The following is a 17763-nucleotide window of genomic DNA, read 5'->3' on the forward strand; positions in this document are numbered from 1 at the left end:
TTAAAAAATTATCTTTGTGTTAGGAAACATTAAATACTACCAATTTTTTAGTTTTAGTCAACGCTCTCTCACACACTCAAATGATAAAATTGTTCTCACATACTCAAATAATAAAATTGTTCTAAAAAACATTATGGCTAGACAAAAAGTGAAAGGGTTATAGTTAGAAGAACAATGTTATTTAAAAATGTAAAGTTATATTTTATTTAGGATTATTAAAAAGTTAAATCCGACTTTTCACAATTAATATAAATTAATATAAAAGTGACCGAAAAGGTATATGGAGGTGGGAGAATTTGCCCTCATCCAATTTAACAATTCTCTCATGATTTTGTAGTTTAAAAAAATACCCAATTAAAAATAATGCATTATAGAATATTTTGCTAGCATTAAGTAAACAAATCATCCCATAAGTCACCATCAAAATTTTGGATCTCATATCATATTTAAAGATTATGATTTCTTAGTTTAAAAAAATCAATATAAAAAGAAAAGGTAAAAATAATGTGTTAGAAACCCTATTGCTAACACCCCTTAAATAAGCTACATGAAAATTGGTAACAATGGTGACAAACAAAAATTAATGGAGGGTGTTTCTTCCTGCACCCTATCGAAACACTTCCTGCACCTATCAATTCCTTGAAAGACAAATTTACCCTTTTTAAAATGACTTCAACATTATTTTTTCTGGAAGTTTCTGGAACACCCCTTTCCATAATTCATTTTCAGAAAACGTTTTTTTGGAAAAAAACAGGATTTTCGGAAACATTTTCCAAAAAGAATTTCCAGAATAAACTTTCTAAAATGTATATAATACATTCTATAATATGTTTTTCGGAATAACTTTTCAAAAGTATGTATTCTATTATCAATTATAAATTATCATATATGATAAATTGGTTAACAATGTAAAGGCTTTTATACAAACTTGTTATAACAACAAAAATATCAATACCTTTTCTTTCTTGGGACCAAAATTGAGGATGTGCTTTATCAACTATCTGTGAGTAACACATTTCTCTTTTTCAGAATACAATGCACTGAGTGTATACACAATAAACTTGGAGGTGAAATTAACTTACACTTTCGTTGTTTTAGTGAAAAATGGAGGGCTCTATATGTGATAACAACCTAGTGAAACTACAATATTGGGTTGGAGATCATAAAAACTAAGAAATCAAATATAAAAGTGCAACCCAAAACCTCAATGTTCAATCTGATGGTGAGGAATTAGCACGACTTAGACGTTTCTTCCTGTATCTCCATGCAACTTGAATGCGGGTTGCAGCAAGGGATCTCCAATAAGGTGACTCATATCTAATGTAAGACAATTATCAAATGATTAAGAAAGTCATGGATTTGAAAACAGAAATAGAACCTTTTATGGTGAAAATCACAAACTTGCTTGATGTTACTACCTCCTACATGTGTGGTTTAAGTAACTTTTTTAACTCTACAAGATTGTTTTGGTTAGCCATCTTAAACTCTTTTTTTTTCCTGTTTTGGTTCTTATGTTATGTAGTCCTTAATGTGTTCAGTTGTAAACTTTCGATAGGTCCTTTCTTATATTGGAAAATTTTCATTCTAGTCTGTGTTCTTCAGGAAACATTAAGGCTGTTTTCCAATCTTGGTTAGCTACATCATCAGTTAACAAGTACACAAATTAAATTGAAACAAATTTTCTTGGGGGCAAAATAAGAAAAAATTGAAGAGGACAGAAAGAGTTATAACAGAACTAACATGTTATGTGTGAGGGATTTGTGAGTATAAAACATGTGCATTATTATAACTGGTTTGGTTATGTTCATTTTTGTTAGTCAGGAAATGTTAAGAAGATTAAGTTGAGCCATAAATTCATATAGATACAAAAAAACAAGGGATTGATGGACCTTATGGCTCCTTGAACGCATGGACTCCGCAAGAATCTTGTGAAAAGAATTGTGACTTCTTCAAGGTCTGAAGCAGAGAGTGAAAATGACTCCACATTTGTTAAGCACCTTACTGTCCTGTTGCTAACTAGTCTCTGTCCTGGAAGCCTTACTTTTCTACCATCTGCAAGAGAGATCAAATTGTTGAACCATTCTGTTTCTTTTGTTGATTTTGCAACTCCTTCTGGTATACTTTAAAATATTAACATAGATTATGTCATAGCTTATTGATATACCTGTGCTGACAGAAGAATGTTCAAGATACCATGTCAGAAGTTCCTCACCACAAGCATCCCCTTCAGATAGAGGCATTCTGGTTCCATCTTCTCCAATGCTCTCCAATTTGCCACGCACCACGAATACCATCTTTTCTACCAGACCACCATGACTTAGAATTCTACTTCCTTTGATGTGTGTCTTTTGTCTTAGTCTCTCACAAATGGCATCTAATATAGGCTCATCCATCAGAGCAAAAAGCCGAATCTGCAGATAATTCAGATCCTCAGATTATTGATCCAAATTGGTACAAAATCTAAAAGAAAATAAAACCATCATTATAAGGAACTTAGGGTTGTATGACATGCTTTGGCTTTTGGTATTCATGGCTTTAGTTTCATGATGAAGTTGCATAAAACTTTTCCTTTAAACTGGCTTTCAATTTAAACTTTTATCCAGAACTAGCAGCTTACAAGTAGAGACCTAATGAAAGCTAAAATTTAAATAAATCAGTGACTGACATTATGATGCTTGCCTTACATTTAAACCTAAAAATTTAAATGCACTTGAAGTGTAAGCATGACAAATTAGAGCAGTTATTACTCATTTAAGACATAGGTGCACATACTTTCTTAACAAATTTGAAGAGATGACGTCTTATGTCTCTCTGCAAATCTTCTGGCAAATTCTCCATAAGCATTTCTTCATTCACCCCCCTTGTTGCGGCCCAATTATACCGTTCAGCCTGTCTTACTCTCCTGCGTGACAGGCATATTATCGAGTAGTTACACACAAGATATGATCCATACTTTCAAGTTTCATGATACATGATACCTAAATAAAAAGGAAAGTAGTGCACATACTATTTTCTCAGAATTGAAGTTTATAGACATGTAATACTATGGGAAAATTGGTTGCTTCTCATATTTGCATACTAGATTAACATTCATGTGATGCACTGAGTTATATAAAAAAAGAATTTGATATTTAAAAATTTGAATTGTGTATTAATATATTAATGAATTATTTCCATCAGAAAGATATCAAGTCAAAATTATAAAATATTTAAAATTTAGATCTACATTAAGTAATAAGATGTTAATGAGTTCTTTCTCACAATAAGATACTAATGAATTCAAATTTTGAATTGTTTGTAACAAGCAATAATAGAATTTCAAACTTTTAATATTTTTGGAATAATTTATTAGGCAACATTGCACAAGAAAATTTGACGTGTCAAAATTTTGGGGAGACACTAGTGTCAAAAGTTACCACTTGGTGGAATTTATAAACCATGTTCTATTGATTGATTGTCTAAATCACCACATAATTCAACAGGATATCCAATAACATGTTCAACAGACTTTACATATTCTGCAAGATTACGTGTACTATTAATGTACAGAATGACTAATCATATTTAATAAACACATATTAAGACAGAAACAGACAGATGCAAAAAATTCCAAATTCCATTGCCTCACTTTAAAATCCTTCAGAACCAGCTAACTTAACTTTGTCAGGTAAAGAGCATTTGAATCTTTGAAAAATAATCTGCTAATGTGCAACAAAAATGTTTACATTTTCAATAATTGGTGTTCTGGGAGAGGATGGAGAATTAACAATCAAGCAGTGACTTAAACAGTTGACAAATATACCTTTTGCCAATGCTGGCATAATTCATAATAAGAATGAGAAAATTTTATACTGTTAGAATAAATAGTCTTAAGTAGAATTTATTGTAAAGGTGTTGTGTGCTTTGTGTTGTACCTAGTTCCTAGATATATATTGTCATATCCTCTTCTCTTCCCTTCTCATACATTGTATATGGTATATCCAAAGTTATTATAAATATGAGATCATAAGAGAGTGAAATTCACTCTCTCATTCATTCTATCTCTTTTGTACTTTTGTCAACTTATACCTTCTTAGACCTTCGGGTAATCGCCGATGGCTCATCCATTGCTCAACATCACGGCCTCTAAGTTGCATTTCCAACTTCCTGTAAAAGGAACAAAAGAAAACATATCAAACATATTGCAATAATAAAAACATTAACAAAACTGTCAAATATTAATCTTGCAGCATTAGGTAAGTTCTATTCTACCTCCGTCCAAGAGCCTGTAGAAAGTTCTGTATGTTACCAATGAGAATTGCAAAAAGTAAGAGTCCCGATCCTATGATCGCCATAGTGAAAAGGACTTCCCACTCAAAATAGCTAGGTTCTAGATTACCAGCCAGGGTACTGATTTGCTGTATCAAGAACATCCAGGGCATAACTGTTAGATTAGATATCAAATCATTGATGTGGCTGCTTTAGTATTTAGGAGTGTTAATACAAATTAGAGTTTCTGTGACCTATTTAGCCAGGAGTCAAACTTTTTGTATAATTGCTACAGAAGGGAGAGAGAGAGAGAAAGAGAGATGCAAACCTGGAATCCCCAAAAAAGGGAATACACATATTTTTTTACTATGTTAGTTTCTATAGTAAGTGGTACAACATTCTCATAGATCCCATAAGTGAAACCATCCGGAGAGGAATTCAAACAAGCAACAGCATCAGTATTGTTGATCCACTGATCTGATATGAACTCAGTTACGCCATGTCCACAATCAATGAGCCTCATGCATCCTTGTATATTAGAACTATGGCAGGCATTCCGCAAACACTGATTAACCCTCTGGAAGAAGAAAGAAGAAGAAAAGCAGAAAGTAAATCCAATGCTAACTTTCGCTTACCAAATTAAATTCCTGATTCTAATTGAGCCAGTCATCTTTAAAGCATCCTAGAAGACAATGTATTATGTAGAACAATTTCATTTCAGATATTGGGATAACAATAGAAGATGTCATATGCATATTGATAACATGTTTCGATAAATCTCATAGCATACAATAATAATAATTACTATTTTATATAATACACAACCACATTGAAATATGCATTTAAGTGAATTGAGTTTTATTTTCCTTTTGCTCTTATCATGGTTTGAGGGCAGGCATGCAATTTGTAGCCTATGCTACTCATTAACAATATCATTGGGAGCTCGGCTCTTCCCCAACGAAAAGAGAGAATTTAGTGGACTTTATGATATATTGAGGATAAAATTCAATATTAAAAAAAAAAAACAAGTTCAATGTTATGTCCCTCACCTGAAGACCAAAGAGGTACCAGCAAGAGCCAACAACATGACTAGCAAGCATAAAAATGAGAAGATTTATAATAAAATTTGCCCAGGCTGACTCAAATATGAATCCTGTTGGAGATTGGCCTATTAGTAGCGGCAGAAACCTGAATAACTTCGGAAAATATTGCACTAATATCACTGCACGCAGAAGATTCTTGGCATAATTTGCTCCCTCCAAGGAATTTGGTAGGACAAATAATAATATTATCTGCACATATTTTACTACATATGTCAAGGAATTTGGTAAGGTACACAAGCTCATAATAGCTTTATCTTGTTTTGCAGATTGAAAACTCTTCCTATGCGGTGCCATGCATGTACATATCCATGGACAAATGATTCCTTGGAAAGACACAGAAAGGAGAAACCATTTTGGTCAACTCCAAACCGATTATGCATGATACCATAAAAAAAGCAGTTTAATAACAAAAACAAGCTTCTGATGTCAGACCAGTAATTGGATCAGTGAAATTGGATTCACGGTTTAATAGTTGAATATTGTTGAACCAGTGCATAATTAATGAGTATGCGTGTGTTGAGATGCTACTTTTTGTATAAATTGTTATCATGAATCCTTATAGACAGTATTTTAACATTTCAAGCTTTTTTTATTAATTTAAAACCTTAATATTGATTCTATTAACATAAAGAATAACAGCAACCTATTATAATTATAATTTATAACAGATAAAGCATGGCATCCAATATATATAAAGAAAGTGAAAATCATTTATTTGCCATAAGATTATTAAAATACAGAATCAATTCATTATAGTAATTAAAATATATATATTGATCTTATCTTAATATTATATATTTTAATGCTTTTTACTTTAAAAGACTGAATACATAATGTAGTATAATGTAAAGGTTAGCAATGCCAATACAACCAACAATGGTTGGTTGATGTGGAGACAAATGTGCTTTAGGAGACCTATGCTTGACAAGTTGACACCTTATTTAACATTGTGCACTATGATTGATTTGAATGGATTTGCAAAATGACCATTCGGCATAATTTGATTGGTTCACATTCAGTAGTGGTCGACACCAGGTTTACAATTGTTAGATATAATTAGATATTATTTGATATTATGAGATATTATATTGTTAGATATCTCATATTTATGTAATGGGCTTAGTCCATATGTTTCTTTTTCCTATATAAACATAACCCTATGTGTTCAATATACACCAGGGATTTACCCTATTCTTTCTTTTCCTTTAATATGGTATCAGAGCATAAGGTTAGAGTTTAGGGTTTAGGGTTCAATTTTTATTGGTGAACCCACTATTCACTGGAATTTTCCAGCCACCACCCCACTGTCTCGCCGTACCCGCCTCCGGACCTTCGCCGGACCTTCGCCGGAGACGCCGCCGGAATCTTGCCGGAATCGCTGTCGGAGCCTTCATCTTTGTTGCTCCCGCCAATTAACCGGTGACTGGATTTGCCCTTATCTTTTATGGCTTCTTCCGCTTCCGCTGCCACTATGGCTTCTTCTTCAGTCATTATGCCGGATTCATCTATTTATACTAATTACGTCAATGTTCATCTTTCCATTGACAAATTGGATGGAACCAATTATGACACTTGGCTTAAGAGTCAAGGTTATGTTGATCATCTTACTCATCCTACTCTTGCTGAAAATGAGGTTGTTCGTTGGTCGAAAATTGATGCTCAATTATGCATTGTTATCAAATCGACCATTCACTCATCTTTAAAACAAATTTTTCGTACCTATGAAACATGTTCAGAAGTTTGGGAACAAGCAAAATTATTATACACCAATGATACTCAACGTCTTTATGGTGTGTGTCAAAATCTTCTCACAATTGTTGCTCCCAAACGTCTTGATGGTACAATGGCAGAATATCTAGGTAAACTTCATGCTCTTCTTCATGATTTTAATGAGTTATTACCTCCTGCATCTACTCCTTCTCAAGAACTAGAACAAAGATCCAAGTTCTTCATGTTATTGGGTTTACATGGTCTTCCTGATGATTATTCTCACGTTCGTGATCAAATTTTGGGATCTCCTATTGTGCCCAATTTTACTTCCACTTGTTCTACCCTTTTGCGCGTGCCAGGTAAACACACCGCTGATATAACGTCTCATGTTGATGACTCTTCTGCTTTAGTATCTCAGCATAATGATCGTACTCGCCCTCACAAGCCGGGCAAAGGGCGTCACAAGTGTGACCATTGTGGCAAACTTGGCCACAAAATTGACAGATGTTATGCCTTACATGGTCGTCCTCCTAGATCTGTTGCGGTTGCTCAAATTGCCCCTGTGCAACCTTCTACCATGAACCATACTTCAATTGATACCCCAAGCCAGCCTGCTATTTTCAATGAATTTCTTAAATGGTATGAGGATCGTCAGAACCCTAGTTCCACGGCTTCTGTTGCACATTCAGGTACATCTTTTGTTGGCCTCACTCACTCCACTTCCCATGGCCCTTGGGTTCTAGATTCAGGTGCCACTGATCACATTACTGGTAATAAATCTTTTTTCTCTTCCCTATCTACTACGGGTTATTTACCTTCAGTTACCATGGCCAATGGATATAGGGTACCATCACATGGTGTTGGTACTATTAATCTTTTTTCATCTTTATCTATTGATAATGTTCTTTATGTTCTTGGATCTCCATTTAACTTACTATCCATTAGTCGTCTCACTCGTTCCCTTGACTGTGTTATTTCTTTTACCAAAGATTCTGTTACTTTACAGAACCGGAGTTCGGGACGGATGATTGGCACCGGATGTGAGTCTCATGGACTTTATCAACTACAGATCTCTGCACATGTTAGCGCAATTATGGATTCTCCATCTCTCATTCATGCTCGGTTGGGTCATCCTAGTCTTGCCAAGATGCAACAGCTTGTTCCAAGTTTGTCTAATGTGTCTACTTTATCATGTGAGTCGTGTCAGTTAGGGAAACACATTCGTAGTTCTTTTCCTCGTAGTGTCTCACAACGTGCTTCATCTCCTTTTGCCTTAGTTCACTCTGACATTTGGGGACCAAGTCGTATTAAGTCTAATTTAGGATTTCAGTATTTTATTACTTTTATTGATGATTATTCAAGATGTACTTGGGTATTTTTAATGAAAAACCGTTCTGAGTTGTTTTCTATATTTCAAATATTTTACAATGAAATTAAAAATCAATTTGGAATTTCCATCCGAATTTTGCGCAGTGATAATGGACGTGAGTATCTTTCTCATTCTTTTAAAAATTTTATGGCTTCTCATGGTATTCTTCATCAAACTTCATGTGCTTATACACCTCAACAAAATGGGGTAGCTGAGCGCAAGAATAAACATCTTGTTGAAACAACTCGTACTATTTTAATCCATGGTGATGTTCCTCAGCGTTTTTGGGGTGATGTTGTTCTTAGTGCTTGTTATCTCATTAATTGCATGCCATCTTCAGTTTTAGATAACAAAATTCCTCATTCTATTTTATTTCCACATGACCCTCTCCACTCTTTACCTCCCAAAGTTTTTGGGTCCACATGTTTTGTTCATAATTTTAGTCCTGGTCTTGATAAATTATCTCCTAAGTCACACAAATGTGTCTTTTTAGGGTTCACTAGATCACAAAAAGGATATAAATGTTTCTAACCGTCTTTAAACTGTTATTTTATTTCAGCAGATGTCACCTTCAGTGAATCTTCCCTTTACTTTAAGTCTTGTCCTTCTCCTTCAATTTCTTCATCTAATCAAGTTAATATTCCTCTTGTTGTGCCTAGTGCACCTAACAATTCACCACCGCCGCCAACTCTTCAGGTGTATAGTCGTCGTCAACCGTCTCATCGTCCATCAGCAGACTCTATTCTGGTGCCAACACCTCATCCCCCTCCGGCTCCTATAGTTGAACCTCCGACTATTGAACCTGATCTTCCTATTGCTATCCGTAAAGGTATACGTTCTACTCGTAATCCCTCTCCACATTATACTGCTTTGAGTTACCATAGACTATCTCAACCCTTTTATACCTGCCTTTCGTCTATTTCTTCTGTATCCATTCCAAAATCTGTAGGTGATGCCTTAGCCCATCCTGGTTGGCATTAGACCATGCTTGATGAAATGAATGCGCTTCAGAATAATGGAACTTGGGAATTTGTTCCTTTACCATCTAGGAAATCTGTTGTTGGTTGCAGGTGGATTTTTGCTATCAAAGTAGGTCCTGATGGTACTATTGATCGTCTCAAAGCTCGTCTTGTGGGTAAGGGTTATACCCAAATTTTTGGTTTAGACTATGGTGATACTTTTTCTCCAGTAGCAAAGATGGCCTCTGTTCGCTTATTCATAGCTATGGCTGCTCTTCAACAATGGCCTCTTTATCAACTGGATGTTAAAAATGCTTTTCTTAATGGGGATTTGCAGGAAGAAATTTATATGGAGCAACCTCGCGGTTTTGTTGCTCAGGGGGAGTCTTCTGGATTGGTATGTCGTCTTCGCAAATCCTTATATGGCCTCAAGCAGTCTCCTAGGGCTTGGTTTGGAAAATTTAGCAATGTTGTTCAACAATTTGGTATGACTCGCAGTGAAGGCGATCATTCAGTTTTTTATCGTCACTCGAGTGCTGGGTGTATCTATCTTGTAGTATATGTTGATGACATTGTTCTTACAGGCAGTGATCACCATGGCATCTCACAAGTAAAACAACACCTTTGTCAACACTTTCAGACCAAAGATCTTGGCAAACTCAGATATTTCTTGGGGATTGAGGTAGCACAATCCAATACTGGTATTGTTATCTCTCAAAGAAAATACGCATTAGATATTTTGGAGGATTGGGTTGATGAATTCGAAATCTGTTGATACTCCCATGGATCCCAACGTCAAGCTTCTACCCAATCAGGGGGAGCCTCTTTCAGATCCTGAGAAGTACAGGAGATTAGTTGGAAGATTGAACTATCTCACTGTTACTCGTCCTGATATTTCCTTTGCAGTCAGTGTGGTGAGTCAATTTCTTAATTCTCCATGTGAAGATCATTGGAATGCAGTCATTCATATAGTGAAGTACATTAAAGGCTCTCCTGGAAAAGGTTTGTTATATGGTCATAATAACCATACTAAAGTCGTTTGTTATTCAGATGCTGATTGGGCAGGATCTCCATCTGATAGAAGGTCAACTTCTGGTTATTGTGTCTCCATTGGTGATAACTTGATCTCTTGGAAGAGCAAGAAACAAAGTGTTGTGGCAAGATCTAGTGCAGAAGCAGAATATAGAGCTATGGCCTCGGCTACTTGCGAGCTTATTTGACTTAAACAGTTACTTAAAGAATTGCAATTTGGAGAGGTTACTCAAATGACACTCATATGTGATAATCAGGCTGCTCTTCATATTAGCTCAAATCCAGTTTTTCATGAAAGGACAAAACATATTGAGATTGATTGTCATTTCATTCGAGAAAAGATTATATCAGGAGATGTCAAGATTGAGTTTGTTAATTCAAATAATCAATTAGCAGATATTTTTACTAAACCCTTACGAGGACCTAGGATTGATTACATTTGTAACAAGCTGGGTACATATGATCTATATGCACCAGCTTGAGGGGGAGTGTTAGATATTATTAGATATAATTAGATATTATTTGATATTATGAGATATTATAGATATTGTTAGATATCTCATATTTATGTAATGGGCTTAGCCCATATGTTTCTTTTTCCTATATAAACATAACCCTATGTGTTCAATATACACAAGGGATTTACCCTATTCTTTCTTTTCCTTTAATAACAATCAAAGTCTAATACAACCTTACAAAACCGGTTCATAAGGTTTACACCTACTTATATACTATGAAATATTCTTATCTCTAGTCGATGTACACACCCCTCACGCCAAAACCTGTCAACTCGTGTGTGAAACTATATATTTATGGGTGATCCGATAACGACCCAATAGCAGGTGGCCTGATAAGCCCAACAAAATCTAGCTAAAATAGACTCTAAATGACTCTGATACCATATTAAGAAGTGGATTTTAAGCCTAACTCAACCTTACAAAGTCACCTCATAAGGTAAGGTTGCACTTACTTATATACCATGAAATGTTTTTATCTCTAGTCAGTGTGGAATCTAACATTAATTGATTAGAAGGTGTCAAAGCTTTGAATAATTGTCAACTGCCAAGAGATAAATAGGAAAGTGGCATGCCTGTTAAAGAATTGGCTCATATGACAACAGTAACTACAATGACACTACAAAAAAAAAAACTTAATAGCATTTTAACCATATCCCTTATTTAACATATCATAATAATTTATATCTTCAGTGAGGATTGAAACTTTAAATTCATAGGGAAAACCTAATGCTCGAATTTGCTGAGAGCAGAATTTTATTTACAAAATCCCAACAACTCTAAACAGATAATATAAGTTAAATGGCTGTAGGACACCAAGGACCCTTGTATTTTCCCTTTTTGTATGACAACTGAAAATTTAGATCTGTAAAAAACATAAATCTCATGAGATGATTAGAAAGCAGAATTTGATGATTGCCAGGAAAAGAAGAGAAAAAATGAACAAATATTCATATTCAGATGTTAGGCTAGTATATCATGTATTCCAAAATAAATAAAAAATCCGGCATTTAGGATGTTTGATATACTAAATCTGCACGAGCAAGCTCAGAAAAAAAAATGAAAACAAAATCCAAAGGAAAACAGGAAGAACATTACCTGAGGAAGAGGAAATACAACAAATAAGTCAATGAGAAAATAACCCTTTAGGTAATGAAGAGCAATTTTCTTTGGATGGTCAACTAAATCTCCAGCACCAACCACCCTCGACTCACGAGAAACATAAGCTAACCTAAACTGTAAACAGGCAACTTCATAGAGTTATTGAATCTTTAAATTTTGAAAACAAAGCCAACTAGGCTAAAAACTTAACCATATTTAAGATTCAGGACAATGCTATTTTTCTTTGTTTTTCCTTTTGAACTAAACTAATAAACAAAGTACAAGACACATGTGAGTACTTCATAATATAAAAAAGGATACAGTCCAGTCTATTCAGCATTTGTGCTTTTTAATCATTTCAAAAAAATTATTTTCATCTAGTATTATTAGAGATAGATAATTCTATCACATTTCTGTTCTAACAATCAGTTGAGATAATTTTCTGTTTGTTACAGCTGTATATAAAATGTTTTATCAATAAAATTTACGACATTCTTTTCTCTCACTTCAATAAGGTATCAGTTCAAACTTTTCCTCCATTTTTTATTCTTAGCATGTTTCTGCTTGTCTCTTTAGATTCTTCATCGCTATCATGACATTATGATTTATTTATCAGCAAATAATATACTCTTGGATTTGGAAAATGTAGGAACAAGGCTCTATACCCGATAGATTATATCGGGCAATTGTTTAAAATGGAGTGTGGTTAAATGAAATTATGGGTGGATAACTAAACAGAATGTAGACATACTTGCAGAATGGAATAGTAACATGTTATTTGAATGGAATAAACTTTCTTTAAGTTGGCTTATATGAAACTAAACTCTGTTACTATGCTGAAGTACATGCATCAGAATATATACCTTCTCAAAACTAAGAACATATATTAATAAAAACATGGCATCAATAACAGAGTTTGACCATTCTGAGAGTTAAAGGATTTGCACAAATTAAAAATCAGGGTGTAGGAGTAAGGGTTTATGAAAAGGTAATTAATGAGAAGATACCTGGAGAACAATGTTAAGGAAATAAACAAAATCATTCAGGCATCTAAATAAAGCAAGTGCTGTTGTCAATGGCCAGTTGATAAGAATGCATTTATTATCCTGCATAATGATCAGGAAAAATGAAGGGTACATTTGTAAATAGAAAGATAAGTGACTTCTAGAATTGTCACTTTCTAGTTAAATGATAGAAAATAATCGTACCTTCTCCACATAGAGGCAAAAGAAAAACAATAGGTCCACAAAAATAGAAATTAAGCAAAAAATGGCCAAAAATTTGTTCCACTTTTGTACAACTTTAGCGTGTGGATTCATAACTCCAGGAACATAAGAAGAGAAGAAAGAAATAAGTTTCCTCACAAAACTCTTGGCATCCCCATAAAGAGCATTATGGAACTGCATTCAAAATATGAAAAAAAGTAGGCTTGGTTATGAGAAAGTGATTGTCAGTGACGAATGTCTACAAAAAGAAATGGAAAATGCTACTATAAGATTAAAGATAATAATACAGTAAAGCCTGTAGCAGATAACAAGTATGAGATAAATAACGATAACAACTTATCATTTCTCCTCAAAGTGAACAAGGACAAATAGTAATAGCCTTAGTGGTAGCAAAACAATGTTCATTGACATAGCTTAAAAATAAGAATTTTGTTAAAAGTATATTAATAAGGACAAACTTGAGGATTAAGAGAGTGGCTTCTTGTAATGTACCCAGATTAAAAGAATATAAGAGGATCATATGATAGTAGATAATACTATGAATTTACCAATTGTCAAAGTAAGGCATCACAAATTAGTAAGTTACAATTATTCAGAACCTAGTTAGTGAATTACATTTGCAATATCCTCTCTTCTCTCCCTTTTTCTGTATTTTCTTTCGATATAGTGAACAAACTTTATCAATATGTAATATTTCCCATTGGAAATTTTCACACGAGAGTTCAAAGAGTGGTGCCTTCAACTAGGAGAATATAACTCCCAGAGAAATTTATTTTTCTCTTTGCTAACAGATGTTTTCTCTAGGAGCATCACCAAACAAGTGTTTCACAGAAGAACAATCTTTTTCTCTAAATCACACATTAATTATTGTAAATACTTAACTTCCTAAATAATATGAGTTTTCTAAACAATGACTACTAATGATTAACCAAAATTAAATAGCAAATATATTTTGTATGCTTTAGCTAAATCACTAAGGACCAACAATCTTTCTCGTGAGTATGAATCCAAAAGATTAGCTACTTAAACCAAGTGTTTTTCGTAGCAAAACCATTCAACATGCTGATTATTGAGATATTATTAAAATATGGTGATTTCAAATGCAAAAACAAAAAACGCAACTATATAACTAGAGAAGTACAGTCATCTTAATGACTGACAGTACAAACAATATTATAAGGATATGCATAAATATGAGAGCAATAGCTGCTACAGTTGGCGATATTGAAAACAGGAAGAGTAAATATTTATTGAATAGCAGCAATCTCCAGATCTGACCCATTATGAGAGCAGCATGAAAAGAGAAAATACGGTCAAATTTCATCTTAAAACTAATCGGCATCATTAAGTGAAGTTATCCAATAAATATACAAAAAAACACCCTAAAAATTGACACAACCATGTAGGAATTCCCAACACCCTCGCCACATTTGTCTGCCGGGTCAGACTACACTACTCTACAAGAATAGGCGATTAACCAGGATGGTTTGTAGGCTCTGATACTATGTGAGAGTTCATCTTAAAACCAATTGGCATTAAGTAAATTGTCCAACAAATTATAAGCAACACCCAAAAATTGAGAGACATGTGGGACTTCCTAACACTTCCTCCACAGATGTTTGTCAAAATAGGCTAGCCTACCAGAAGAAGTGATTTATCAAGATGGATTATAGGTTATGATACCATGCTAAAGTTCACCTTCAAACCAACTGATTTTATGTTATCCAACAGATATATAGGTAGCACTCCAATAACTGAGACAGACAACGTGAAACTTCCTAAAACCCCCCTCCATAGATGCCTATTAGAATAAGGAATTGACTGGAATGGGCTATAGGATTTGATACCATGTCAAAGTCATCTCAAAACCAATTGAAATTAAGTGATGTTGCCCTACAAATATATAAGCATCACTCTTAGAATTGAAGCGAAGCGGGCAATGTCGGACTTTGCAACAAAAACAAGGATATTGTGCTCCACCAAAGTCAGACAGATACTAGACTCTCCTATATGCCTCACATTGTGCAGCAACCAAATCCCCTAATCTGATATCCTCGTACAAATATCAACTGCTGCTAATTCTGACCCAAACTTATAATTACTACCACTAATAGCTAAACTGACTCTTGTGCTACGATAGTTTGGTCCTTGCTAGCTACTGGACTAATCCCCTTCTTCATAACATAGACCTGCTTAACTACAGGTCTGCTATTAATAGCCTACTTAAAAATTGCATTAGTACAATTGAACCAAATACAAATTATTATTATACCATAGTGAATTCCTGATCTTTGTCAGAATAAAGGCCTATAACATGAAAACAACTGAAATGTTTGTCTATGCACTAAATAATTGAAGACAACTGAAATTATAGTCTATTTTAGGATGAAAGACAAAAACCTTTGGATCCCATCTAGTTGAAGGTTTTGGATTTCTTTGCTGAGAAGCATTGAAGTAAGTAGGGCAAGTAGTACAATAAGGATCATTGCACATTCCCAGTTGCCCAGACCTTAGTAAGTGTTCATTTTTTCTATCATAGTCACTATTTTGGTAATCTGAACTTGAGCCATGGAGAGTAGCAAAACTATCTGTCTTTCTTTCATCTGCTTTGTTTCCCGATACAATATGCTTCTGCAAAAGATTTCCAGTTCCAGTGGTAGCATACAATGGACCACTCATATGCATAAAGGGTGTTTTTCTCTTGCTCTGAAGTGGACCAGTATGTCCCACAAGGCTAGTTTCTTTCTCATATGACTCCAAGGAACTCATAGGAATAGAAATTGAAGCACTTTGAGTCCTGGTAACTGTCCTTCGGAATTTAGAGTCTAAGGGATCATCGTATGGTTGTGCATCAGTATCTGACAGCATAGGCTGCTTGTCATTCTCAAAATTAGCCATGTTTTGATAATTCTGCAAAAACTGTTTACAAAGTTAGCAAAACATCAAATGCATATATGTTTATGTATCATATCAGCAACTCTAAATCAAATACTGCAATTTAACTTGAAATGTAACAAGGGGGAATGTAAAACTAGAAAGTGATTTAGTGCAGCATGAAGAAGCCAAATACTATACAGCAGTAACAGAACCAGATTGAATTTAATACAGAATAAGGATACCAGCATTATCTTTCCCTTGTATTTCTATTCCACATTGATTCTTTACCAAAACTCAGTCGGCTGCAATTCATTTTCCGGACAAAGACTTTCAGCATTTCAGGACTATTAAACAGCAATAAGATGATGAGGATGTGTGATCATACAACGATTAAAAGGGGTACTTATTTAAGTGTTGCAACTCACGAAAACAAATAGTGAAATTTAGTTATAAATTTATATCTCCCCCGTACTCACTAGAAATAGAACATTTATTTATTCAAGATAAAAAATAGCGATTAACTCACTCACTTATTAAAATCCTCTGGAGCTTTAAAGGAACTAAATAATGATCCATTGACCAAAACCAATGAACAAAAGCACATGCATGAATCATCAACCTCTACAGATACCCTTCAACCCATTTTTCCTACCCCCACATGCATTCCATAAAAATTAGCATCCATATACATACTGTAACATGCAGCATTGAAAACTAGCAATTAGCTTTGGAATCAGTGGAAGAATTCTTCTACCACGATGAAAAGTGGTCAACATTGTACAAAGGCAGCGATCAAACAATAATCAAGGAAAACAACACTGATCAGAATTAAGAAACCTGGTGAGGAGCAAATTTCCCAGTGAAGAGTCAAAACCTAAAACGCCCACCAGCTTTTTTTAATCCATTTAAGGGAAATATTGCATTTTTGAGAGCTTCTTCGTCATGGGGTCAATGAAGAGGAGATTCTCACAAAAGGGTGAAATCAGTTTAAGTTCAAAAGGAGAAATGAACAGAGGTAAACACCAAAGTGAGAGGTGTAAGAGTGAAAAAGTGAGTTGTGATGAAGTGAAGTGTGTGTGATGAAGATTGAAAGTTAGAGTTGGAAATGAAATTGGAGAGTCATTGGTGAGAGGGATGGTCCTTGGAATGTGCATTACGGCATAGAAACATGTCAAGGTCTTTCTTTTTCAACTGTGTTTTCCCATAATACACTTATTTTATAATCTGATATATCTATAGAACAATAAAATAATTCCGAATAATAATAAAAATTATTTTTTATTTTTTATTTTACTTTGTTTTTTTTAACACCTGCGTGATTACTAAATCCTCAGAAACAAAATATTTTATAATTATTTTGTATATAATTCAAAAATTAAATTTAAAATAATTGTGTCTACAAAGTAGTTATTTGAAAACTAAATTTAATTTATAAAAACTTCTTATTTTCTTCTTCAGTTAATACTTCAAAAAATTATCCAGATTCTAACTATTTACAAAATTAAAAAATAAATATTTCCAAATTTTAATTATAATATTGAGCTTAATCATCTATCAATTGTGCCAAAAAATCTGGATATTTGAATTACTTTTACAGCAAGTGATTGTTATCTAATTGACTTT

At 34.1% G+C, this 17763-nt stretch overlaps 1 protein-coding gene across 2 annotated transcripts; it reads right to left on the bottom strand.

Annotated features, from left to right (window-relative positions):
- Positions 1 to 947: 947 nt before the first annotated feature.
- LOC137838898 (putative cyclic nucleotide-gated ion channel 20, chloroplastic) lies at positions 948 to 17348 on the bottom strand. 2 transcript variants are annotated; one of them, XM_090301899.1, is made up of 13 exons: positions 16978 to 17348; positions 15664 to 16182; positions 13246 to 13437; positions 13045 to 13143; positions 12035 to 12172; positions 5298 to 5540; positions 4577 to 4825; positions 4252 to 4397; positions 4069 to 4146; positions 2773 to 2902; positions 2165 to 2411; positions 1890 to 2052; positions 948 to 1317 (listed from the first exon to the last, which is right to left on the bottom strand). In XM_090301899.1, the coding sequence occupies exons 2-13, from the start codon at positions 16159 to 16161 to the stop codon at positions 1212 to 1214; spliced, it is 2289 nt and encodes a 762-aa protein (XP_090158025.1). In that variant the 5' UTR covers positions 16162 to 16182; positions 16978 to 17348; the 3' UTR covers positions 948 to 1211. The 2 variants fall into 2 exon arrangements, with proteins under 2 accessions (XP_090158025.1, XP_090158026.1); XM_090301900.1 differs by having other exon boundaries at positions 15664 to 16173; positions 16978 to 17327.
- Positions 17349 to 17763: the final 415 nt, after the last annotated feature.

Source organism: Phaseolus vulgaris, chromosome 4 (genome assembly GCF_051622355.1).
Source record: "Phaseolus vulgaris cultivar YP4 chromosome 4, ASM5162235v1, whole genome shotgun sequence".
NCBI classification, from domain to species: Eukaryota; Viridiplantae; Streptophyta; class Magnoliopsida; order Fabales; family Fabaceae; genus Phaseolus; species Phaseolus vulgaris.

Excerpts from the sequence above, each read along its gene's own strand:
- LOC137838898 (XM_090301899.1), bottom strand. The coding sequence starts at position 16,161 with ATGGCTAATTTTGAGAATGACAAGCAGCCTATGCTGTCAGATACTGAT. Across the intron at positions 12,173-13,044 it reads TCCTTAACATTGTTCTCCAG|TTTAGGTTAGCTTATGTTTC; the intron begins GTATCTTCTCAT and ends GCCTGTTTACAG. Across the intron at positions 2,903-4,068 it reads TTACCCGAAGGTCTAAGAAG|GAGAGTAAGACAGGCTGAAC; the intron begins GTATAAGTTGAC and ends CCTGTCACGCAG.